This window comes from Drosophila serrata, unplaced genomic scaffold (genome assembly GCF_035046125.1).
Source record: "Drosophila serrata isolate PLE 108 unplaced genomic scaffold, ASM3504612v1 contig_249, whole genome shotgun sequence".
Taxonomy (NCBI): domain Eukaryota; kingdom Metazoa; phylum Arthropoda; class Insecta; order Diptera; family Drosophilidae; genus Drosophila; species Drosophila serrata.
Genome location: NW_028257147.1, coordinates 803091 through 827906, shown reverse-complemented (window position 1 = coordinate 827906; position 24816 = coordinate 803091). Strand labels below are relative to the sequence as shown.

At 40.6% G+C, this 24816-nt stretch overlaps 6 protein-coding genes across 6 annotated transcripts; 3 read left to right on the top strand and 3 right to left on the bottom strand.

Moving 5' to 3' along the window:
* Window positions 1-194: 194 nt before the first annotated feature.
* Window positions 195-1432, top strand: Jwa (PRA1 family protein Jwa). Its single transcript, XM_086832392.1, has one exon. The coding sequence runs from the start codon at window positions 553-555 to the stop codon at window positions 1180-1182; it is 630 nt and encodes a 209-aa protein (XP_086688518.1). The 5' UTR covers window positions 195-552; the 3' UTR covers window positions 1183-1432.
* Window positions 1433-1838: 406 nt separating this feature from the next.
* Window positions 1839-3781, bottom strand: LOC110187515 (RWD domain-containing protein 4). Its single transcript, XM_020956910.2, has 3 exons — window positions 2641-3781; window positions 2461-2570; window positions 1839-2389 (listed from the first exon to the last, which is right to left on the bottom strand). Exons 1-3 carry the CDS (start codon window positions 2746-2748, stop codon window positions 1972-1974), a joined length of 636 nt encoding a protein of 211 aa, XP_020812569.1. The 5' UTR covers window positions 2749-3781; the 3' UTR covers window positions 1839-1971.
* LOC110187517 (protein phosphatase 1E) lies at window positions 3353-5635 on the top strand. Its single transcript, XM_020956912.2, has one exon. It carries the CDS (start codon window positions 3353-3355, stop codon window positions 4646-4648), a length of 1296 nt encoding a protein of 431 aa, XP_020812571.2. The 3' UTR covers window positions 4649-5635.
* LOC110187516 (H/ACA ribonucleoprotein complex non-core subunit NAF1) lies at window positions 5586-7611 on the bottom strand. Its single transcript, XM_020956911.2, has 2 exons — window positions 7348-7611; window positions 5586-7285 (listed from the first exon to the last, which is right to left on the bottom strand). The coding sequence occupies exons 1-2, from the start codon at window positions 7460-7462 to the stop codon at window positions 5658-5660; spliced, it is 1743 nt and encodes a 580-aa protein (XP_020812570.2). The 5' UTR covers window positions 7463-7611; the 3' UTR covers window positions 5586-5657.
* Window positions 7612-7819: 208 nt separating this feature from the next.
* LOC110187504 (RUS family member 1) lies at window positions 7820-10715 on the bottom strand. The gene is made up of 4 exons (XM_020956897.2): window positions 10025-10715; window positions 8997-9787; window positions 8597-8930; window positions 7820-8536 (listed from the first exon to the last, which is right to left on the bottom strand). Exons 1-4 carry the CDS (start codon window positions 10089-10091, stop codon window positions 8475-8477), a joined length of 1254 nt encoding a protein of 417 aa, XP_020812556.2. The 5' UTR covers window positions 10092-10715; the 3' UTR covers window positions 7820-8474.
* A 37-nt stretch (window positions 10716-10752) lies between these two features.
* Window positions 10753-24709, top strand: LOC110187512 (protein SERAC1). The gene is made up of 4 exons (XM_020956906.2): window positions 10753-11170; window positions 22070-22616; window positions 22680-23337; window positions 23396-24709. The coding sequence occupies exons 1-4, from the start codon at window positions 11091-11093 to the stop codon at window positions 24457-24459; spliced, it is 2349 nt and encodes a 782-aa protein (XP_020812565.2). The 5' UTR covers window positions 10753-11090; the 3' UTR covers window positions 24460-24709.
* Window positions 24710-24816: the final 107 nt, after the last annotated feature.

Sequence of the window (24816 nt, the reverse complement as noted above, 5' to 3'; positions counted from 1 at the left end):
GTGTGAAGAAATACGCACTCTTCAAAGAACAGAATTAATAGGAAATGTATTTTTTGTTAATATTTGAGTAATTTTAGTATAGTTTTTCATAAATTATTTAAAATTTCGGTGATTTTTAAATTTTAGATGCTATAGCCAATGCTGTTGTAGTGGAAACATTTTATCTTTTAGCATCGATATATCGTTGCCGCGGTCCGCTCACTAAGTAAAAACTGTTCAGCTGGTCACACTGTTTCGCTGACTAACATTGAGTTCGTGTAAAGAAAAAGAAATATATATAAATTTACGCTGGAATTTCTGGGATCGGAGGAGTTTAGTGACCACGAAGACACCTACGACTGGATTACCACTGACGAGCGGACACGTCTGCTACCACGAAAGAGCGGGAAATCGGAAAACTCGGGCCTGCGGCCCAAGATACGCCAGTTGACTTCTAATCTGTTTAACTCGGAGGAGATCCGGAACGTCGCACGCGGCCTACGTCAACCCAGCTACCAGAAACTGTTCCCGGTGGAGAGGCAACCGAAGAGCACCCAGAAGAACGCAAAGACCATGTCGGCGGCACCCTCGACATCCTCTGTGGGCGATGCTGCGGCCGCCCTATCCGGCAATCTTCAGCTGCCCCCGCTCCGCTCGCTCGATGACTTCATCTTGGGATCGGCCCGTTTCCAGCTGCCCAATCTTAAGGACTTCGAGAAGTGGGGTAACCGGGTGGTGAAGAATCTGTTGTACTATCAAACCAACTACTTTCTGCTCTTCCTCACCATTTACGTCGTGATGGTAATCTTCAACCCAGCCAAGATCGTCAGCGGTCTGCTGGTGCAGGCTCTGGTCATAGCCGTGATCTGGCAGTTCTTCAGTGGCAAGTCAAAGTCCAACTTTATTGCCAGCCGGTTGACGGGCGGAAATGCCAACGCTGCGGAGCAGAATGCCCAGCAAAAGTGGTACATCCTGGCCGGTGCTCTGCTTGGCGGCTACCTTTTCCTGCATCTGATCAGCGCTGTCCTGCTAACGGCCTTCACCCTGCTGCTGCCCATTTCGGTGACCTTCATTCACGCCTCACTGCGCCTGCGCAACATTAAGAACAAGCTGGCCAACTCCATTGAAAGCTTTGGTCCTGCAACGCCCATGGGCTCCCTGTTGGACGCCCTAAATGTTAGGGCCGATGGAGTATTTAATTAAATGCTAAGACAGCCATTTGCCGTATGACGGAAATTGAAAAATCACGTTTTTATCGCTAGTTATCCTTGTCAAAGTTGATCTTCGCAAAACGAAAAAAAAGAAAAAAAAAAAACAAAAAAACACCGTATTATAATCGATTTGATCTTTATTTTTGTATTGAACTATGATTTTATTACCAAAATGTACTCAGCTATTACGATTGTCAATAAAGTTTTCCCAGAAAATGTGCTTAAAAGTCAGATAAAATAAATGCAAACAATTTAATTTTTTAAACAATTGGAGAAACTTTTCAAGGTAAATATCGGTGACTAATTTATTGTCAGTATCTATTTTTTTAAGTACACGGATATGGTAAATAGTTCTTATCTGCAATTACCAATCTGACGTATGTATCTTTTGTTACAAATAATGCAAAGCACACGTCAATAATAGTTTGCTAAACTACGAATCAAGTACGGTTGATTAGTCATCTTATTAGTGACTTAGGACTTTGAATATGAAATTATTTGCCAAAGCTAATAGTTTTAATCAAATGCATATAATTATTACGATATTAACCTGATCTTAGGATCAATATATATGCCTTTGGCTTTTCCTTTGTTCTTATTTTCAATGCAAAACTGGAGTACAAATTCAATGTCATCAAAACTATCAAATTATATTCAAAAGTAATTTTAATCCTTTTAATAGAACGATAAAATGAATGATTTAAAATATGATTTGCTTTTGATTTCGATTTAATGTTCCCTCGTTGTGTTTTTTTTTTCATCCTAGATGGCTGTGTGTTTGCTAGTTGTTCAGCGGATGCAAAGCTGGACCGGCTGCGGCTGCAATTTCGGCGGCTGTGGGAGCATCATCCTTACTGCCCGTTTGGGATAAATGCTTGACTATGTCAACCCAATCCCAGCCACGTGCCCGGTCTCCCTTATGATCCGTTCGCTCCCATTGACGTCGCTTTTGCGCCTTGGTGAGGTGCTCCTTCTTGGGCTCCTTTTTCCCCGCCTCGGCATCGGGATCGGAAATCTTTAAAGCCACCACACCATCGTCCACGGCTTTAATGGTGGGTGCCGAATCGGGTTGTGCAGCGGTTAGTTGCTCCAGATTATCCTTGAGGCACTCGAATAAGGTGTAGGTCATGCCGCAGCCCAGCCATTGAGTGGCTTCCGTGTTCAGTGCGGCTTGGATCTCCTCCTTGACAGCGGGCAGTCTATCAGAAGATTATAGGCGGTGGGGAATTGTTATTAGAGAGAGGATACACAGACTCCCACGAGAACCTACAGATTCCTATTGTAGAATGTGTTCATATTTATCGTGGGTGGCTCGTCTGGATAGTTTTCGCCCCACTGTAGCTCGACCAGGAACGTCTTGTAGTTGTCCTCTTCGCCATACTGAAATAATTCGAGTATAATTATTATTAGTTCGCCTTGCTTAACATTTCGTCCATGTGGCGGCTCTTACCTTATACTGAAATGTGGTGCTGTTGACTTCCTTGAAGTTCGTATCGCCCTCGTAGATCGATTGTAACGCCTCCCGTTCGTCCGTCTGTTGCTCCAGAGGCGTGGACATTGTTAATTGCGTTAATATATTTTAATTTATCTTAAGAAATCGCTCATTTTCTGGCAAAAATAACACAAAAATCATAAAATGGTTTTGCAACAAAAACAAAAGCAACAACGTATCAGCTGGAAACCGGCTGTCGAAGTACCGTATATTAGGCAGTCGCATTTTAACCTGTTTCAACTTGCAAGCCAGCGTTGACACTTAAACAATAGCATTTTTGTTGAATGTATTGAGACATATTTTAATTTTTCATTTTTTTTTTTAAGTTGAAAAAATATTTAAGATCATTTAATATAAATATAAAATCATTAACTTTTTAATCACTGAAATATAAATGTTGATACTAATGCAGAGTCAGGTGAGCAAAGTGTAAGCGCGTCTAGTGGAGACCACCTAAATTCACCTGCTTTCGTGAGAAGCCGATACTATCGAAGCACGTCAGTTCCCAGAACAACATAAAAGAATGCAAACAATAACAACATAAAAACGAACAGAAAAAAAACGGGCTAATGAATCATCATTGAGCAACAATTAACATTGATTAACACACATGATCGGGCGACGTCACTGGCAGTGAGAACAACAAGTGGCACACGCGACCGCGGAAATTATGTCAACGGATGCTAATCCCGCCGCGGAATGTGCGCACCTGGTGGAATTCAAGCAGTTCCTGGCCGCCACAGCGGAAAAGGCGGCTGCCGTAAGCGGTGAGGAGCTGACCGCCACCAGGAGTTGTGTAACCCGAGCCAGCAACGACACGTACAAAGTTTCCAGCGAGGAGCGTCATGCCGAATTGGTCTCGTCCATTTGGCAGCAGCTCAGCTCCTGCGGCTGTCCGGAGGTTTTTCGGTTGAAGCTGCTTCACCGTTCCACGCAACAGCTGGAGCAGGATCTCTGCTGCGCCAAGGAGTGTGAAATCAATTCCGAGGGGCCGCCACAGTACGATCTGCTCAAGTTGCAAAAGTTTGCGTGTGCCGAGCTTGAGAAGTTTCTCTTAAAACTCACCGACAACGCAGAGATGGACCGTCTGAAGGACTACGCCGATGAGGGTGCCCTTTGTCTGGATCCACGTAACTGCCTGTGCCAGATGGGCAAACCGACAATGCACACATCCGCCGCTGTGAAGAACAAACCCAGGAAGCTGGAGGATCGACATGTTTGTCTGGAGCGATTCGGCGCCATGTACGAGTTGCCGGATAAGGAATCGCGCTTCTTTGGAGTCTTCGATGGTCACTCGGGCTCCCTGTCCGCCAGCTATGCCATCAGCCAGCTGCCTCAGCTGCTTGCAGATCAGCTAAAAGTAGACGCGGACCCCTCGCCCGACTTCTATCGGAACGCCTTTGAGTCTGCGTTTCTCCTGGCGGACGAACGCTTCACCCAGAAGAAGATCACCAGCGGCACGACTAGTGTGTGCGCTTTGATTGCCAAGAATCAGCTCTGCATCGCCTGGGTGGGTGATTCCAAGGCCCTGCTGGTGGGTAAGAGAACGCAACTACAGGTGGTGAAACCGCACAAACCAGAGAATCCCGATGAGCGCAAGAGAATAGAAAAAGCAGGCGGAACAGTGATCCATGCCCAGGGTCAGTGGCGCGTTAATGGCATCCTCAATGTGGCCCGTTCAATTGGCGATTACAGCCTGGAGGCAGTAATAGCGGAGCCGGATTTTGTGGATGTGCAACTAAACGAGGCTCACGACTTTATTGTCCTCGGCACCGATGGCCTGTGGGATCATGTTTCGGAGGCTCAAGTCATCGAAACCGTTTACGAGTCTCTGGCGGATCCTACAACGAAGCTGGAGGATATTCCGAAGCTGCTAATAGACGCGGCCAAGGAGGGAGATTCGCAGGATAACATTACTGCGGTTTTGGTGCTACTTAAGCCGCGTGATCAGATTGGAAATGGTTAGGATATGGAGAGATTGGAACGGAGCCTGAGTGGAAGAAATCCAAGCAGCGAATATTGTTTGTTATTACCCGCATTGGAGTGGGTTTTTCTTTTTGTACAAAATCACACGAAATTTAGAGTTTTAGAGTTGAAAAGTAATCTTAATTCTAATTTAGTTTCTAACATATCAAAGGAATAGGCTTTAACGTGCCAAATATGTAAGAAGCTAACATTCAGTACTTGTACTAATTAATATGTTGAAGAACTCTTTTTATGTTTACAGTTTACAAGATATTCCGATTCTTGGAATATATAAATATAAACAACGAACTAGAGTAAAAAAGAAGTAAAGTAGAGCATCTTAAGTATTCCAAAAGATCACTTTTCGACTTTGAAATGTTTTTAAAGCACACAATCACACACGACGAACCCACTCTAAGCCGCACTGTTGTTTCGTTTACTAAATATTGTTTTTAAATGTAAATATGTAGCTTAGAGATATGTCACATTCTCACGTGCCTGCCGTGGAGCTCCCAGTTCCCCTGGACTCCACCTGTTTGGTTGCTCGAATAAGCTCAATTCAACAAAATATATACATACATGTTTTTGAGGTTGCTCAGCAGTTGAGAGGATATACATAAGTTATAGGCAACTGTTGTTATAACCCAAATATATATACAAAATCCACACGTACAACATTTATATATATTTTTTAGATTAGCAATGCAAGCGCATATATTTATATACACACATTGAAGTTGCTTCCAGCTGTACGATAATAAGCAATGCCAAGTACACATAAACTTATTCGGTAGTTAACATACCTATATATATATTTACACCTGTAAACCGTATATATATATACTTAATAATGATCCCACACAGATTAAGAAGTACCTTTTTATACAAGTCTAATAACGAAACCCTTCATGCATTTTTATCGAACAAACCGATACACATTTTTAAAGCAAACATTTTTTTATTGGAATAATAAAGATAATTCACACAAGTTGGGGTTTCGCTTTCAATCTCTAGCTGGGTGGCCCCGGCTGTCCCTGACGCGGATGCGATGGCGGCGGAGGACCGTAGGCTGAAGACGGCGGGTACATGTGTGGTGGCATCATGGGTGGCACGGCATATGGCATGGGGTAGCCATAGTTGGGAACTGGGAAGTGCATCCCCGGCTGTGGCGGCGGCATGTTGAAGTTAGCCGGCGGTTGATGATGGTAGTTGTGATAGTAGTTCGAGTGCCAGCTGCCAGGATTATAGCTGGGATGATAGCTATACTGCTGGTCCGTTGGCTGTTGTTGGCTATGATTCTGGTTCTGATCTGGCCTAAAAGCGACCTGAGGTCTCTGGTTCTGCCGGAAGCTCTCCCTTTGCCCGCGCCGTCCACGCTGCCGCGGCGGAGGCGCCGCCACTGAAGACGCCTCTGTGGCCGTGGTGGCTACCGAGGTGACAGTCTCCACAGAGTCCGTAGAGTCGGTGCGCTCCCGCTGGCGACGTTTCCGCTGTTCGTTTCTCGCCTCCCTTTCCTCCTCGTCATCGGAGTAATCTACATAACGGGCCGGCGGCTCCACATCGTGCTCCCACGAGGCATCCGATCCCCTCACCTGCATCAGTTTCGACAGTATCACGAACTGGGTATGCTCGGTCTTGGGCGCGCAGTACACCACATCGCCGATTTTGATGCCTCTGTCCAATATCTGTTGATTGCTGTTGAAACGGACGCAGTATAGCGGGTCTGCAACCTGACCCAACACGTCGAACACCTCTCCGAGAACCTTGCGGCCCTTCTCCAAGAACAAAACGGTGTCCAGATCAAACAGTTGGGAGTTGGGTAGCACAGAGACCAATACCAGTTGATCGACAATGGATTGAACCTTGCCCAGCTCAACGCACTCATCCTCCGGCACCGTAATCTCCAGCTGATGGATGGGCGGTAGCTCATCGAGCAGCATTTCGCCGCGGACCTTGGGCGGCTGACGGCGTCGTGATTTATCACCCGTGGCTCCCTCCTCCTCGTCCTCGTCTTCCTCATCGCACTCCTCGGTGTTGATCCGCTTGTCTATCTTTTTCCGCAGCACCGTAAGGTACTCGCCCTCCGAGTCGGAATCGGAGTCACTGCTGCTGCTGTCCGAGCTGTCGCTTCCTGAACTAACGGCCACCACTGGCCGACGATAGGCGGTGGTGGATGCGGCGCCAGAGTCGGTTAATGGAACTTCAACGACTTCATTGTCGCTGTCATGGGTTTTGGCGATTTCCTCGACATCCGAATCCTCGACGTCGGAACTGTAGGCAGCCAGTAGGCTGAGGCCAGAGGCAGAAGCAGCCTCTGGAGCAGGTTGCACTTGCGGAATTTGAATTTTAGGTTCTGGATTCTCCTGATTCTTTGCAGATTCTAGAGCGGGAGTTTCCGGAGCTCCAGACACTTGGCAATCCATAGGGGATTCCTGCTTCTGTGCGGGATTTACAACTCCTGCAGCTGCATCGCATTCCATCTGTGCCACCTGCTGCACACCTTGAGCACTATCAAGAGATTTTGACATCTTTTCTTCGGCACAAATTGAGGCATCGTTTATCTGTTCTCCATGAACCATAGCCACTGATTCACTGCTCGATTTGTCCTCCGTTGTTTGCTCCATTTCCACTGCAATTTCTATATCAAAACAATAAGCTCTTAATTGTTTATCAAACTCAAAAGCACCGCTGGGAGCTTACCTGATTGGGGCGTTGTTTCCACCTTATCTGTTGATAGGTTTGTAGGCGTTTCTCCAGTTTTCTGGTCTTCAGTTGAAGCCGTGGCATTCACAGCCGGCGGCTGTTCAATTTCCATTATTATTGAACCGTAATTAGACTTAAGGTTTAACTTAAAAGTCTCAGAATCGAAGAAAAACCAAAACTACACAACAAACACGTTTAGTGCGCGCACGTGGAGACTTCCTCTTTGCAAGTGAACATTCACACAAGACTTAAGATTGAAAACATAGACTCGAGGCGAATGGTAATATACCTTTGGCGGGTATAATTTAAAAAGTATTTGCATACTTACAAATTTTATTTTTATTTATATTAAATCTCGTATAGATTTTGTAAATTAATTAATCTTAATGAGCAAAAAATTGACAATAATATCATATATAGTATTAAACTGAAAAGGCTAAACCAACTCATAAACCAATCAATAGACTCATTTTCATAAAATCGTGTTTATTTATTCATTGGTTTCATTTAAAATCATTTTTGCTGGTGAGACGGTATGCACATAATTCTTATATAGTATGTATGTATTGCATTAATTGGAAAGCATTATGCCGTAAGCTTAAATTGGACGCCAAACTTATTCCATAGATATTAAAAGCTGATAATTAACTAAATATTGCACGCCTGAAACTTTGTACACGTTTGTATTGAGAATGCCGCAGTTCGTTGTGAGATTATTCCTTGATTACAATCTAAAAAGTACACATAGGCTCTCGAAATATCGAAGTGCTTACATCATACAATAAGTCCTTAAAAAATAGATTCTTTTGTTTTTGTCAACGTTTCCGTTTCCGATTCCCTTTTAGTCCTAAAGTAGCAGCTAGTAATTGAAATAATATCATCGCTTGATAAATTCATGGGCAAAAAGCAGGGCTAAAATATATCCTATCGAGTACGGGTTACAAACATTACTTTGTGCTAAGGCAGAGTTAGTTGGAAGATGTTTCACAAAGCTAAATCTAGGTAAATATCAATAGCACTTAGTTAATAGATCAATGTTTTCATGTGAGATATGTGTTGGAGTGATAATGAAGTCCTGCGAATGAAATCAAACAAGCAACTCAGGTCAAAGTCAAGCCGTTCTCCTACACCTTCCAGTCCAAACGGAACTCGTCCACCAGTAACAGATGGTGATGGATCATCCAACCTGTGTGATTTCAAGGTATTATTACACCTACATTTCAGTGGGAATACCATTCATTATTACCCTCCTGTTGGGCCAGCGTGAGGAACTCCTGCCACTTGGCCTGAATGTCCCAGTACTTCTCCTTGATTAGATTCCGATCCCGCAGATAGGACATCGCAAAGAAGTAAGCCTTAAGAACATCCTGGGGACGCGTATCGAAGTGCAGATAGACGCCCAAATACCTCTTCGTCTCGGCTATAATGAAGTGCTCGTGGGGATCAAAAGAGGACACAATGTTGTCGATGACGCTGCTGCTCTTGTACTCATCAATAAGATTCTTAACGCTCAGGCCTAGCTTGACGTTCAAGGACACAGACACGGTCTGTCCGATTGTGACCCGTTCCATAGCATTAACCTGGAAATATTGAAATTTGTTAACTGATTTTGTTTAGATATTACTACTTTCTATCCGTACACTCACCTGCTGAGGACTGAGCATTCTCGAGGACCTGAAGAACTCCTCCAAGGCAATCAAATATCGCGACTCGTTGAATGTTCGTAGACAGACCGCCCGTACAGCCTTAAGATTAGCGTACAGATGCAGGCTGACCACCACGTAGAAGATGGTGTACAGCACCGTCTGGCTCTTTATCAGCGAAAGGAGGTAGAGGCCCACAAAAGAGGCTACCAGGTTAACGCACGTCTCTTGGGAACTGTCCTTAGAGGCTACATCTGCTAGATTTCCACGCAGTGCGTGATGTTGCGTTAGCGCCGCTCTCGTTGCTCCTCCAGCAACGCCCACAATCGCCTTCAGCAGAGTGGAACCGCATAGGATTTGGGTGCTTAGATGCGGATACTTGGGAAGCACATAGATCTCGATGCCCATGGCGAGATCATTGAGGAAATCCGCTCGCAGCCGCCACTTTTTCGAGTCCACATCCAGCTGGGAGCCCTGCCACCAGGCGAAGAAGATCCGGCCCACATGGCCGCTGCCCTCCTTCAAGATCCATGTAACTGTGGCGGAGTACGCATTTAGATTCTCGCTGCCCACGCCGATGCCTTTCAGGATGGCATGGGTGCACAGCGTGCCGCATATTGTGCTACAGAAGGCCTGGGCCGTGTCCCAAACCTGATATGCCGCATAGTCCTCGCTGACACTGTCCGGATAGCCTTTGGGAAGAAATATCTTCTGCAGCAGGCGGAAGAGCAGGAACTTCTCCTGGATGACTAGCTTATCGCCACGCAGCGGTACCCTCACAATGTTGCTTTGATCTGGATTGGAAAGATTAAATAGGAAGTTTATTATATTGATTTAATTAACCAAAATGTTCTTTCTTTCTTTCTAAGTTTGGTCGAAATAAGAAGCGCCCTTAAGCTGTCATAGGAACGCCGTTGGCTCCGCTTTGTTGATTTTCAAGATTAATTACCACTGACAGATTCAAAGCTTATTATCCTTTTCCCTCATGTATGCAAACAATTTTTAGAACCTGGTTTGATCGATTTGCTTACCTGCTGGCGTCACATAGAGGACTTCCTCACCCTTCGTGCCGTACTGCTCCCGAAAATGGATTTTCATCTTAGCCAACAGGGCGAGCGCCTTTTCGGTGAGCTGGCAGAAATTAGGTTTTATTGCTTTTCCGGGGCTCGCTGGCTAGCAGCTATGTTGTTTTCCCTCCAAAGTGTCTGGGGGAGAAAGCTCCACACTCTACCACCACCGCCGACAATGCCAATAACACCACCCCCACCTGGCACCCTCAGCTATTTATGTCCGACGACGACGAGCTGTCTGTTTCAGGGAAAATGTGCAAAGCCGTGAAAATCCATCGAAATATCAGCGTCAGAACAAAAACTCGAAGCAATCGGTTAACGCGGCGGTGTTAAGCGAACTCTAGGACATTTTACAAGCAAGCTGCTGAGGGCTACGACATTTAAAAACTGGCAAACAAATTCTGGTTCAAAATAAATATACTCCAAAAAGAATCTCTCCCCCACGCCAATAGCCACTCTGCACTCCTCCCCCTTTGTTATCAGTCAGCTGTGCATGCCCGCGTTTCGGAGTGAATGCTGAAACCCGGGCACATTAAAATAGTAAAAAAAATTCATTAAAGTTATTAAATAGTTGTTAAATTAATTATTACTATTAATTCGTTTTCCTCTTGTGTTAATCAAATTAATGTTAAGCAATTGCCAAGGGTTAATTGGAAATCAACTACATATTGAAATGTACGTCTCTCTGTGAATGGTGCGAGATATAAGGTGTTTTTGAAACTGGTGCACACGGTCACACCTATTGTCAAAGTTTATAAAAACGAACGGCCCGTAGTGTTCGGTCAGCAATTAAAGCTCACAAATCAAAGCCAAAACAAAGCGAAAAACATAAACATTTGTCAAGTGACAGCCAGCAAGCTAAAAAGCAACTAAACGCCCTAGTGATTTAAGTTCGTAGGGGCAGTGTGATACAATAAGTGTCTAAATTTAACGTGTGACTCTCTGAAACTGAGTAAACTTTTGGCAGCCAAACAAGAAGAATCCACGCAAAAGCAGCAGCAACAACAACTAGAACAGAATACGGGCAATGTCATTGGAGGATCTCAAATCCCAGTTGCGCCGTCATCCAAAGCTTGTGGGCCTGGGCGGAGTGGGCCTGCTGACCGCGTAAGTAAATCCAAATCACGCCATGTATTGGCTCTCTTTTAAAGGAAAACCACAACAAATCCCGTTATTCAAGCAGCTGCTACAGGTCTCACACACACAGCGAAAAAAGACCTTCTATTAAAAGTCTGAAAAACCTTACAGAAAAAACCCTGTCCTAATTTTTTTGGGGGCTCGTCCCCAACACGTTCCTAATGGCGCCACATGGCCTCACAATAAGTCGTACGATCTCTACATACTATATCTCGAGATATACTATAAATATCGTGAAAAACATTAGCAACAACAAAAACATCAACATCAGATCTTGTTTTCCGCATTCTTTATACTAAACAGGCGTTGTCCCACCTGTGACGTCATTTGTTTACAAGAAATTACGCGATGATTAATCAAGCTATAGGCACAAATACTTATTTGGAAATGGGGCCATAAACTGAAAGGTGTTTTTGTTTGTTTTTAGTAAAAACTTTTTACCAGAAAGAAAACTTGATAACAACGGGAGTTGGATTAAAAAGGGAAATTCTAGAGAATTCGTTTTACTTCTAGATAATTATTAAAAAAAAGAGGAAATCGTATGAATTCTTTATCTTTACCAAGTTTATCTAAAATTGAAATTTAAACAAAACATCATACATATGAGGTCAACAAAAGGAGTGTACACTTATTTATATGTTTAGTTAATTATTTTGATTTTTAGTGAGTAATTAAATTTACTTAACGTTGACTCAAAATTTAATTAACCTTTTTGTAGAGTGTTGAAGAAGCCGCCACATAGCTTAGTATTTTATTTGCTCTGCACAACACGATCAAAACAAAACGTACGATTTTGTAAAAGTGAGATAGCAAGCTTTGGGGGGCTGTGGAGTTGTTGTTGGTTTTCCTTCTTTACTCTCTCACTTCTTCTAATTCGGCGTGTGCGTTAACAGCTGTTCAAGGCCCCAATACGCATACACTCTAAAAAGCGAAGAGGTGTTGGTGTGTTTGCCAAAACTATCATGGCGCCATGTTAGTGCGCAGTTTAAATTTCGTTTTCGCGAACCCCCCGCGAATTTATAGTTCTCTCCTTATCGACGGATTCTCTAGTATTGTTGTTTGGCGCGTGTTGGGCACTTGGGTTTTTGTTTTTGTATTCGGAGGTGACGTGCCCACTTTTTCAAAACAACAACAAGTTTATCTCACGTTTATCTCAATAACAAATAGTTGGCAGTGATAATTGTTGTTGTTATTTAAGGTCAATAAAAAAGAAGAAAAAGAAACTAGAACAACCAGATAGAGAAATACAAAACGGAAGTTGATAAATAAGAGGTGGGATTTAAATACTTAAAAGCTTTTTTGATAAGAAATAATGGTTATGATTCGGGAAGCCGAAGTTTCCAGTTTGCAATTGAATTATAGTATCGTATTGAAATCGATTATAATAAAGCTTTGAATGGTTTACTGATTTTATATGTCGACTTATTCGTCAATTTTCTTTTCTGCCAGAGATGGCTAAATCGGTTTGCCTGTTGATGCTAATCATGAATATACATATGAACATATATGATTTATGGGGTCGGAAATGATTCCTTCCAAGCTTTTGACTAAAATTATACAACCCGACAATGGTATAAAAATCTATAAATAATTGTTTATTTCACTTTTATCCCAATAACAAATTGTTGGCAGCGGTAATTGTTTTGGTTCAAGAATGATTATTAAAAAAAAAAACAACAAGTAGACATGCTTAGATAAGACATTTAAATAATATCGAATTCGTGAAAGCACTGAGAACTTTTTAATTATAAAAACAAGAAAGGAAGCTAACTTTGGTACACCGATGTTTCTATACTTTTGCAGATTGAAATTCGATCACTGGAAATTTATACAATAACTGATAATACTTAACTGATCAACTGATCATACTTACTTACTGGTCATAGATACTTATTGATCATATTTACTTATTGGTTATAGATACTCACTGATTTTAGTTACTGGATATAGATACTTACTGTGGATAGATACTTACTGATCATAGTTACTCACTGGTTATAGATACTTACTGATCATACTTACTTACTGATCATACTTACTTTCTGGTCATAGATACTTATTGGTCAGAGTTCCTTAATGCTCATAGTTAATTACTGGTCATAGATAATTAATGTTCAGAGTTAATTAATGATCATAGTACTAAAAATCGTCCGATTGTTCGTATGTCAGCTATATATATGTATATATATAGTCCACTGATTCGCCATGCTCCTACTTATAAACCAGTATAATTATATAGATAAATAACTCAATAGTTTCATTCAAATAGCTTGCTCTTAAATTTGTTTCACTCGTCATAGATACTTACTGATCATAGTTACTCACTGGTCATAGATACTCACTGATTATAGTTACTTACTGGGTATAGATACTTACTGTTCAGAGTTACTTGCTGATCATAGTTAAGTACTGGTCATAGTTAATTACTGATCATAGTTCTAAATATCGTCCGATTGTTCCTATGTCTGCTATATATATGTATATATATAGTCCACCGACTTGCAATGCTCCGATTTATAAGCTTGTAAAATTATATAGAAGAATAACTCCATAGTTTCATTTAAATAGCTTGCTCTTAAATTTGACTAGGAACGAAGTGACTTCTGCCGGCCAAGTATCAGACATGTGTTGTGTTCAAAAAGTTGCAGGTCATTGTTTATTAGAGTTCAAAGTTAGTAACTGCTCATCCATACTTACTGGTCATAGATACTTACTGTTCAGAGTTACTTACTGGTCATAGATACGTAGTGTTCAGAGTTAATTTCTGGTTATAGATTGTTAAAAAAGAACAAAATCCAAGGGTCAGTATGTTATATTTTTGATCAATTTTACGGATTTATTACATATTTTTTACTAATTTAAATTCTCATTATTCCAAAATAAACAATGAGAGCATTCCTACGCTTCTCAAAAACCAAATTTGTTTGCCTCTCTTTTACTCTCTTTCAAAAATAATACTTTCCTCGCATTCACTATCTCTCAGAAAAGTGCCCTCCTCTGCGCTTCTCAACCAGTGTACTTAAGCACCGTAGCAAACACAATTATTTTTGTTCTTCTTCTTGAAACTATAAGTTTCTAATTAAAATTGAGTTTAAATCCAACCTTTGGCTATTGTGTGATAAATCAAAGTTTCCTATCACAATAAGTACAAGTCATTGTTGATAAGTGTTCAAAGTTAGTAACTGATCATACATACTTACTCGTCATAGATTATAACTGATCAGAGTTACTTACTGGTCATAGATACTTACTGTTTAGAGTTACTTACTGCTCATAGTTATTTAATGTTCATAGAAACTTACTGATCATAGTTAATTACTCGTCATAGGTAATTACTGATCATAGTTCTATAAATCGTCCGATTGTTTATATGTTAGCTATATGTATGTACATATCTATATATAGTCCACCGATTTGCCATGCCTTGACTTATATACAAGTAAGAAGATTATATTGAAGAACAACTTCATAGTTTCATTCAAGCAGCTTAAATTTGTTCCAAAACTAATCTCGCACATTTGTGCGTAACATCCCCGGAACGAAGTGACTTCTGCCGGCCAAGTTTCAGAAATGTGAAGTGTTACACAGTTGCAAGTCATTGTTCATTAGTGTTCAAAGTTAGTAACTGCTCATCCATACTTACTGGTCATAGATACTTACTGTTCAGAGTTATTTACTGGTCATAGATACGTAGTGTTCAGAGTTAATTTCTAGTTATAGATTGTTAAAAAAGAACAAAATCCAAGGGTCAGTATGTTATATTTTTGATCAATTTTACGGATTTATTACATATTTTTTACTAATTTAAATTCTCATTATTCTAAAATAAACAATGAGAGCTTTCCTACGCTTCTCAAAAACCAAATTTGTTGCCTCTCTTTTACTCTCTTTCAAAAATAATACTTTCCTCGCATTCACTATCTCTCAGAAAGTGCCCTCCTCTGCGCTTCTCAACCAGTGTACTTAAGCACCGTAGCAAACACAATTATTTTTGTTCTTCTTCTTGAAACTATAAGTTTCTAATTAAAATTGAGTTTAAATCCAACCTTTGGCTATTGTGTCTTAAATCAAAGTTTCCTATCACAATAAGTACAAGTCATTGTTGATAAGTGTTCAAAGTTAGTAACTGATCATACATACTTACTCGTCATAGATTATAACTGATCAGAGTTACTTACTGGTCATAGATACTTACTGTTTAGAGTTACTTACTGCTCATAGTTATTTAATGTTCATAGAAACTTACTGATCATAGTTAATTACTCGTCATAGGTAATTACTGATCATAGTTCTATAAATCGTCCGATTGTTTATATGTTAGCTATATGTATGTACATATCTATATATAGTCCACCGATTTGCCATGCCTTGACTTATATCACTAAGCAAGAAATACATAGAGGTGTCAAACAGTACCAAAAAGTACTATCACAAAAACGGCTGAGCCTGGAACCCCAGAGCACCCGAACGATATGTCTAGAACCCCAGAGTGCCTTCGGCTTTTTCGAGTTCGAAGCAGTCGTTCGAAACCGAGCACAACAAGAATTTACTTTTCAGTGGCAGATCGGCCGTGTAAGGATGAGCAGGGGTGCGTTTCTTTGCGCTGTGCTCTCCTTTCTGTGTATATGTGTATATGTGTACAAGCGCTCACACGTTTGTATGCGTGTGCAAATTTCTGTTCGCAGAGTCTTTTTCATAGGTTTCGGACGGCCACAGCCAGTGGGCCGAAGCGACGGCTCACTTGCTTATGACGTCACAGCAATACTTAGCGGCTAGCGCTTGCATTGGGGGACAAATTATTTAAGTTATCTAACTATAATTACCAATTATTTTAATTTAATTTTTTTCGTCTGACAATATATTTCCCAAAAGGCATTTTTGACCGACCAGAAATTATTATTGCCATATTGTATTAAAACATTTTTATTTGTTTCTGTACATTTGCATATTAATAAAATTATAATTAGAAACTAATTGTATAGTTAATTTATTATTTGTAAACTAGAAAAGAATAGATTTATGGTAAATTTATGACATTATTTTTCAACTATGAACAGAACATACTCACATACATACTTATGTATGTATGCAACAATACACCCGAAATCGTCTTTTGTTGAGGTAGGTCTCAAAGTTGACGAAATGCGCGTTAGGTGCCTGCATGTATGTATGTACATATGTGTTCATATGTTGTTAATTTCGAATATATTGAATTCTTTTGATTTTGTAATGATAATTTACATACATATTTATATTTTAAACTATTTCGCCGCTCGAATTTGCTGCCGATTATAAAATACATTGCGTACATACATATAATCGGTACCCAGGGAACACCACGAGGAGGCCATTGTAATAACAATGGGGTCATCAAAAGATGACCTCCGAGTCGACTTGAGATAATTAAACGTAGTTTAAAAACCTCCTTGTTCCCCAAAAAAAAAAAAAAAAAAAATAAGCATGAATGTACCGACCCTGATTTTGAAGTTGATGGTGAGTTATTCGTTCTTAGGACTTTAATATGTCTATTTTTCTTATGCTTTTCAGCCTCTCAGATCTCCCACATAATTTTTCAGAGAGCCATACACTATTTTTCCTAAGCAGGATGAGCAGAAAATAATTCAAAATGTGCTTTCTGTGCTTATAACAATCATTATCCTCCGAATACCATTCTGAGTATTTTTCTTCGGTTTCCGCCTGTGCAATACATTTAATTGTTAAGGCTTCTTTTATATTTCTGGAATGAGGATACTCTGTAAAAAATGTGTGAAATATATTATAATGCCGCTTAATAAGTTCAAAAAAATCGTCCTGTGGGGCTTTTAATTTCAAATTATTGTTTGTATTTTTGTAATTTTTGTTAAATAAAAATAGTTCGGATTGCTCAAAATCTACTAATTCATCTTTTGTGAGCATCTTGCAGGTATCGCAATTAAATTTCAGTTGTGATTTGAATAGCACAAATCCTGTAAAATACCTTAATGCGTTTTCACTTGCTACGCTCATGGCAAGGGTGGCGGTTTCGTTATTGTCCATAATTTCTATTTCGTTCGATTGCGCTTCAAAACAAATATCTATATCTTTATAATACACCTGTTCTTGGTCATTTATATCGGCGGCCTGTTCCTCATTTACGTTTTCAACTGCATTAATGATCATTTCATCGTCATCTGGCTCGCAGTTTCCAGTGGTTCTTTTAGAAGAGATGACCTTCATTGACAACATCTTGGAAATTATGGCATTAAACTCAAATAGCATTGGATTGTCGTTTGTACCGCCTCTGCTTCTTATTAAATAAAATAAGTGCTCCAGAGCATCCTGATTAAGACGGGACAATATCAAAAAATATTCATTGCCTTCACTCCAGACATCTTGCGCAAGCATCAAAACTGAATTAATGGAAAGAATTAATCCATCTATGCAATACACTTTGTTGGCGTATTTACATTTTTTCAAATAGTGTTTCATTTCAATTATGTATTTTTCAGTATCACTATTTTTCTGCATGGCGGCTTTGAACGGATTTTTGCTATATATATTATTGCTGTTCAAGCAATCGAAGAGCTTATTAATTTTTTCAATAAATTTTACTGTTGCAAGTGCCTGTTCTTCGCAGTCATTAAATGCGCCATTTTCAATAAGCGTCTTTAAGGCAGAAGCGACTGTTTGGCTAAATACCTGCGTAGCATATTTGACCTTCATTTTTTCAAACGAGTTTGGGTCTATATGCTTCCGAGATAGCTTTGGGCATAACCGAGTTGACGAGTTGTTTGTGTCAATTTCAAACAACTTAACAATAATTTTCCATGAGACTTCGCCATCTGGAGTCATAATGGAATTTTTCATCAAAATATTGCGAAGCGATTTAAACAAGTGGGGGATATCATATATTGTGTAAATTTTCTGACCGTCAACAGATATAAAAGGCTCTTCTTCCTTCACCCCGAAATTTGTAAAGGCTCCTCGGTTGTTCGACCCTTGGTCGCATACCACTGCTCTTATACTAAGGCCTAAGCTCTTGGCGACTTTAATATTTTCTGTTATTAAGTCTTGTAATTTACGAGCTTTAAGGCCATTGGTCGTTGCGACATAACTCAAGACAAACTTCCAGTTGTCATACAATCCCCGCAACATGAAAACGCATATCTGCTTGCACAATGTGTTATTTTTTTCGTTGCCATCATCAACGAATCCTTCTACTTCATCTCGAAGGCAATTATATTGCAGCCCTTTTCTAATTGAAATTTCGTCAAAAATTATTACGGCATTTCTACTCCTACTGTCCATTTTTAAAATAAGAGCTTTTAAAATATTTAAAAAATTTTCATTAAATCCCGGAACCATGTGTCGAACCGGAGCCCATCTCACTAGCGACGATTTTGACGGCAGATTTAATTTAAGGTCATCTCTCATAAAACTATAGGCCTTGGCAGAATAAAAATTTATACTTTGCGCAATAAGTCTTTCGTCTTCATTCCAGGTTTTTTTGTTTTTTATCAGCATCTTGCAAACAGTATTTGTATTTTCAGATAAACCAATCCTATCAATGGTTTTATTTATATTGCCCTTACTTTTTCTATCTCTTAAATATTTTAGCTTCATGGCTCTATCGCTTCGCAATAACATTTTTAGCTGCCTTATCTTTTTGATATAAACTTTAGACTTTTGCTTCTCTTTTTTTAAATCTTCTCTTACTTTCCAATATTTATTTCTGTAAAATAATTCATTTTGCTCTTTTTTTAAACAATTCGCGCAATATACAATATTATTATTATTAATATCACAAATGGAGCTGCCGGTTTCACAATCTATTATCGGGCTTTCAACAATATCAGTGCTCATCATTCCTGCTGCCGAGGGCCTACGAGCAGTTTGAAAAATATACATGTCATTGTCCATCACGCATTCTTCATGAAACGAAAACACGTCTTCTTTTTCTTGGAATATATTTAAATTTAAATTTGGCTCATCACTCAAGCACAGAGTCGGTATAGCCCCCGCTTTTAAATATTTTTGGCCAATGTACTTTGACTCAAAATGCAAATTGCAAATCAGTGCAACATTAACATTGGTGCCGCTTTGCAATTTACATTTTGAGATCCACTGGCGACGCATAAGTTCATTTTTGGGGAACTTAAAAAGGCGGACGGGGAAATGTTCTGTGCTGTCTCTATAGCTTCGCATGCATGAATCTATAGCGCACTTCAACCCACTTTTCCTGCCATCACATAACTTAGCTTTAAGCATTGTTCTTAATTAATATTACTTCACCAATTATCCACACACGAATTTTAAACTTCCGCAAATACGCCCGAGATCTTATTTAGTCGACCACTGAAGATGCACTAAAAGCGCGGTAGCAAAAGCGCGCCCAATTATGAGCTCTAAAACAAATAGATATCAAAACAAAACAAAAAGCAAGAAGAAAATCACTTGCAGAAGCAACAACAAAGAAGTGCGCTAAAACAAAAGCGCGCCCAAATATGCATACATACATACATACATACATACATACATATTGACATAGGCATAATCAAAACAAATCAAAGAATCTTGGAAAATCAAAACAAAACAAAAAGTGACACTCGCAAATCACTTTTATAGGCAACAACAACATATGAACACACACACATATGTATGTATACAAACATACATGCAGGCACCTAACGCGCATTTCGTCAACTTTGAGACCTACCTCAACAAAAGACGATTTCGGGTGTATTGTTGCATACATACATAAGTATGTATGTGAGTATGTTCTGTTCATAGTTGAAAAATAATGTCATAAATTTACCATAAATCTATTCTTTTCTAGTTTACAAATAATAAATTAACTATACAATTAGTTTCTAATTATAATTTTATTAATATGCAAATGTACAGAAACAAATAAAAATGTTTTAATACAATATGGCAATAATAATTTCTGGTCGGTCAAAAATGCCTTTTGGGAAATATATTGTCAGACGAAAAAAATTAAATTAAAATAATTGGTAATTATAGTTAGATAACTTAAATAATTTGTCCCCCAATGCAAGCGCTAGCCGCTAAGTATTGCTGTGACGTCATAAGCAAGTGAGCCGTCGCTTCGGCCCACTGGCTGTGGCCGTCCGAAACCTATGAAAAAGACTCTGCGAACAGAAATTTGCACACGCATACAAACGTGTGAGCGCTTGTACACATATACACATATACACAGAAAGGAGAGCACAGCGCAAAGAAACGCACCCCTGCTCATCCTTACACGGCCGATCTGCCACTGAAAAGTAAATTCTTGTTGTGCTCGGTTTCGAACGACTGCTTCGAACTCGAAAAAGCCGAAGGCACTCTGGGGTTCTAGACATATCGTTCGGGTGCTCTGGGGTTCCAGGCTCAGCCGTTTTTGTGATAGTACTTTTTGGTACTGTTTGACACCTCTATGTATTTCTTGCTTAGTGCTTATATACAAGTAAGAAGATTATATTGAAGAACAACTTCATAGTTTCATTCAAGCAGCTTAAATTTGTTCCAAAACTAATCTCGCACATTTGTGCATAACATCCCCGGAACGAAGTGACTTCTGCCGGCCAAGTTTCAGAAATGTGTTGTGTTACACAGTTGCAAGTCATTCTTCATTAGTGTTCAAAGTTAGTAACTGCTCATCCATACTTACTGATCATAGATACTTACTGTTCAGAGTTACTTACTGGTCAAAGATACGTAGTGTTCAGAGTTAATTACTGGTTATAGATAGTTAAAAAAGAACAAAATCCAAGGGTTAGTATGTTATATTTTTGATCAAATTTACGGATTTATCACATATTTTTTACTAACTCAAATTCTCATTATTCCAAAATAAACAATGAGAGCTTTTCTACGCTTCTCAAAAACCAAATTTTGTTTGCCTCTCTTTTACTTTCTCTCAAAAATAATACTTTCCTCGCATTCACTATCTCTCAGAAAAGTGCCCTCCTCTGCGCTTCTCAACCAGTGTACTTAAGCACCGTAGCAAACACAATTATTTTTGTTCTTCTTCTTGAAACTATAAGTTTCTAATTAAATTTGAGTTTAAATCCAACCTTTGGCTATTGTGTGTTAGATCAAAGTTTCCTATCACAATAAGTACAAGTCATTGTTGATTAGTGTTCAAAGTTAGTAACTGATCATACATACTTACTCGTCATAGATTATAACTGATCAGAGTTACTTACTGGTCATAGATACTTACTGTTTAGAGTTACTTACTGCTCATAGTTATTTAATGTTCATAGAAACTTACTGATCATAGTTAATTACTCGTCATAGGTAATTACTGATCATAGTTCTATAAATCGTCCGATTGTTTATATGTTAGCTGTATGTATGTACATATCTATATATAGTCCACCGATTTGCCATGCCTTGACTTATATACAAGTAAGAAGATTATATTGAAGAACAACTTCATAGTTTCATTCAAGCAGCTTAAATTTGTTCCAAAACTAATTTCGCACATTTGTGCATATGATTCCCAACTCGTTCTAACATCCCCGGAACGAAGTGACTTCTGCCGGCCAAGTTTCAGAAATGTGTTATGTTACACAGTTGCAAGTCATTGTTTATTAGTGTTCAAAGTTAGTAACGCACCATACTTACTTACTGGTCATAGATACTTACTGTTCAGAGATACTTACTGCTCAAAGTTACTTATTGTTTAGAGTTACTTGCTGATCTTAGTTAAGTACTAGTCATAGTTATTTACTGATCATAGTTATCTATCGATCAGAGTTAACTACTCCTTATTGATACTTCTTGATCATAGTTACTTACTGGTCATAGATACTTGCAATGGTATAAATATATTAAATTATTTAAAAATATAAAAACCTTCCTTTAACTTTCAAATTTCAGGGCCGGTTTCTTGCTCTACGAGTCACCACAGGTGCGCCGTTTCCTTTCTCGCTATGTGGACACCAAAACACCGGAGCCGGATAAGCGGCGTTCCGAGTACATCTACATCAAGTATCACATCTATCGCGAGTCTATGCGCAAGCTAATGCAGAAGCAGGAAGACGAAAAGAAGTGGATAAATGTGATCATAAATCCCATTGGCAAATGGTGGAAGACGGCCAAGCATTCGGTGGCCTGGCGTCTCCTAAACATCGCTCAAAATGGAACCCAACCGGAGCGGCTGAAGGCGGTGCAGCAGCTTGTTTGCATGGATCACCTCAAGGACTGGGACTTTAGACATTTGGCGCAGATTTGCGATGCCCGTACGGCCGTCTCTCTTGCAAGATGTGGCGCCGATACGCGCTGGTTTATGCCCGTCCACCGGCACGGTTGCATTAAGAATCCCAAGATGCTTTTGTCGGAGCTGCATTTGATGCTCAACCGGCTGCGACCCATGTCCTGCGTGGATCACTTCTTTAGCAAATACTTCCCCGAACAAGATCCAATTGTAAGAAGCTAAATCTTTTACTTAAACATTTTTTTAACACGGAGATTATTATTATGATTACAGGAGGACCTCCACGAATACATGACCCAGGAGCAGACCATTGTTCTATCCACGGCTGACACGGATTTACTTAAGGAAATTATCTCGTTCCTGCATCACATCAGCAAGGATCCCCAAGTCTCGGCAAATATTATTAAAGACGGTGGCCTCGTGCACCTCATGGAGCTGCGTAAAATATTCAGCGACGATAACGAGACCCTGTCGACCCTTTGTAAAGTTCTGGCCAACATATCCGTAGTGCCTGATGCCGTGGAGCACTTCTTCGCCTCCGGCTGGATTGGAGTTCTGGCTGAATGGCAGCAGTGTCCGGATCTACGGCTGCAAGTCATCTCGGCCAAGACGATGGCCAATCTAGATCACGACGACCCCAATCAGTGCACGTATCCGCCGAATGTATATCCGCTGCATCCGCGTGTTCGCACCCGCAGGAAGCCCAAGGCAGACATCGTCTTCGTCCATGGACTGTTGGGTGGTGTGTTTATTACATGGCGGCAGCGCGATAAGAAGCAGCCCACAGAGCTGGGCCTTTATGGTAAAAATGCCTTCTACACCAGCGAAGCGGATGATGTGTTCCTAGTTGGTGAGCAGAAGCGTATGAATGGCAAGCAGCGCAAGCAGCAGATTCCTCCACAAGACAACGCTCAGACGGAAGCCATCAAAGGTAAACGAAGAGACGCACTTGGTGTAATCCTATCTTTTAAACTTCGATCTTTTTTCAGATCCCGTCTTGAAAGCCAGCAAGAAAGTGGAGGAACGGCGCCTGAATATTAGCGATAATGCTACCAAAGAATTCGTGGAGACGCTAAGAAGTGAAGCCGAATTGGAATCCGATTGGGAGGTGGTCCATCCCGATGTGCCTCTCAATGCGAATGAGAACTGTGCTGGCGACTTCAGTGTGTCGGGCAACGAGTGGCGCAACCAGGACACCAGCGATGAGTACACCAACTGCTGGCCAATGGAGTGGCTGCCAGATGACTATCCCGATTCCAGAATTATTGGAATCGATTATACGTCAGCGGTCACAGAGTGGTCGGCAAATTTCACCAAATACTGCCCGTGTGAGAAGGGCCAGGGTCACATCGATGTCAGGGCCACCACACTGCTAGAGCGGATCGTTGCCTCAGATGTCGGCAACGGACGACCGATCGTCTGGATCGGACATTCCATGGGGGGCCTACTCACCAAGCTAATGCTACTCAAATCTGTGGACTCACAGGAGCCCAAGGTCCAACAGTTGGCCAAGAATACCAAGGGCATTGTGTTCCTGGGCACACCGCACAGAGGCTCACCGATTGCAAAATGGAAGCAGCACATGCAAATGATACTCTCGCCCTCCATCGAGGTGAAGGAGATGGAGGAGAACTCGCCAAAATTGCTCGAGATGCACCGCCGATTCATGGGCTGCCTGCACACTTTCCTTCGCGATGTCAAGGTCGTCAGCGTGGCCGAAGGAACACCCACAATGCTTACCACATTCAAGTTTCCGCTGCGCATTGTCACCGAGGAATCCGCTCGGATAGATTTCGGAGACTTCTATTTAATGAAGGATGACCACTTGAGCCTCTCAAAACCAATTTACAGACAATCGTTCCTGTACCAACGGCTATTGCATGTTATCCACGAGGCTGTCATGGAGAGATCGGATCCAAAGGATCAAGATGCCCAATCGCAATCCGCTCCAAGTCAGGAAGTGGTACTCACGAACATTGTAGCAGCTCTGCTGAAGGGAGCCAAGGGCCTGTTTGAATCGCTGCCCATTGTCGCCCTCAGATTTAGCACTTAGGGAATGGGGCTATCTTAAAAGGAAACCCCAAATACGCGCCTGTACCTTAATAGTATCCCAGCTTAGCCTTTAAGGACGAAAAATATTAAGTATTAAATCTCACCGCCCCATATCACACGCAAAGATATCCAAATCCAGATGTATATACAACGCTCGCATGTAGCTTCTTACGAACGACGAATCCTAATTTATTTACCTTAGTCAACGACTCAAAATGATTTAATAAAAAAATGGTCTATATTTATACTAAGTTTTGACTTTTATGAAAGTTCCTACTGATATGGGCGAAATTTCTGTTACATGTAGAATTCACACTTGATGCATCGACTTGCGACCGAATCAATGACCAATATAACA

Excerpts from the sequence above, each read along its gene's own strand:
- Jwa (XM_086832392.1), top strand. The coding sequence starts at position 553 with ATGTCGGCGGCACCCTCGACATCCTCTGTGGGCGATGCTGCGGCCGCC.
- LOC110187515 (XM_020956910.2), bottom strand. The coding sequence starts at position 2,748 with ATGTCCACGCCTCTGGAGCAACAGACGGACGAACGGGAGGCGTTACAA. Across the intron at positions 2,571-2,640 it reads GCACCACATTTCAGTATAAG|TATGGCGAAGAGGACAACTA; the intron begins GTAAGAGCCGCC and ends GAATTATTTCAG. Across the intron at positions 2,390-2,460 it reads ACATTCTACAATAGGAATCT|ACTGCCCGCTGTCAAGGAGG; the intron begins GTAGGTTCTCGT and ends ATCTTCTGATAG.
- LOC110187517 (XM_020956912.2), top strand. The coding sequence starts at position 3,353 with ATGTCAACGGATGCTAATCCCGCCGCGGAATGTGCGCACCTGGTGGAA.
- LOC110187516 (XM_020956911.2), bottom strand. The coding sequence starts at position 7,462 with ATGGAAATTGAACAGCCGCCGGCTGTGAATGCCACGGCTTCAACTGAA. Across the intron at positions 7,286-7,347 it reads GGAAACAACGCCCCAATCAG|AAATTGCAGTGGAAATGGAG; the intron begins GTAAGCTCCCAG and ends GTTTTGATATAG.
- LOC110187504 (XM_020956897.2), bottom strand. The coding sequence starts at position 10,091 with ATGAAAATCCATTTTCGGGAGCAGTACGGCACGAAGGGTGAGGAAGTC. Across the intron at positions 8,931-8,996 it reads GAATGCTCAGTCCTCAGCAG|GTTAATGCTATGGAACGGGT; the intron begins GTGAGTGTACGG and ends CAATATTTCCAG. Across the intron at positions 8,537-8,596 it reads CACGCTGGCCCAACAGGAGG|GTTGGATGATCCATCACCAT; the intron begins GTAATAATGAAT and ends GAAATCACACAG.
- LOC110187512 (XM_020956906.2), top strand. The coding sequence starts at position 11,091 with ATGTCATTGGAGGATCTCAAATCCCAGTTGCGCCGTCATCCAAAGCTT. Across the intron at positions 22,617-22,679 it reads TCCCCGAACAAGATCCAATT|GAGGACCTCCACGAATACAT; the intron begins GTAAGAAGCTAA and ends TTATGATTACAG. Across the intron at positions 23,338-23,395 it reads TCAGACGGAAGCCATCAAAG|ATCCCGTCTTGAAAGCCAGC; the intron begins GTAAACGAAGAG and ends ATCTTTTTTCAG.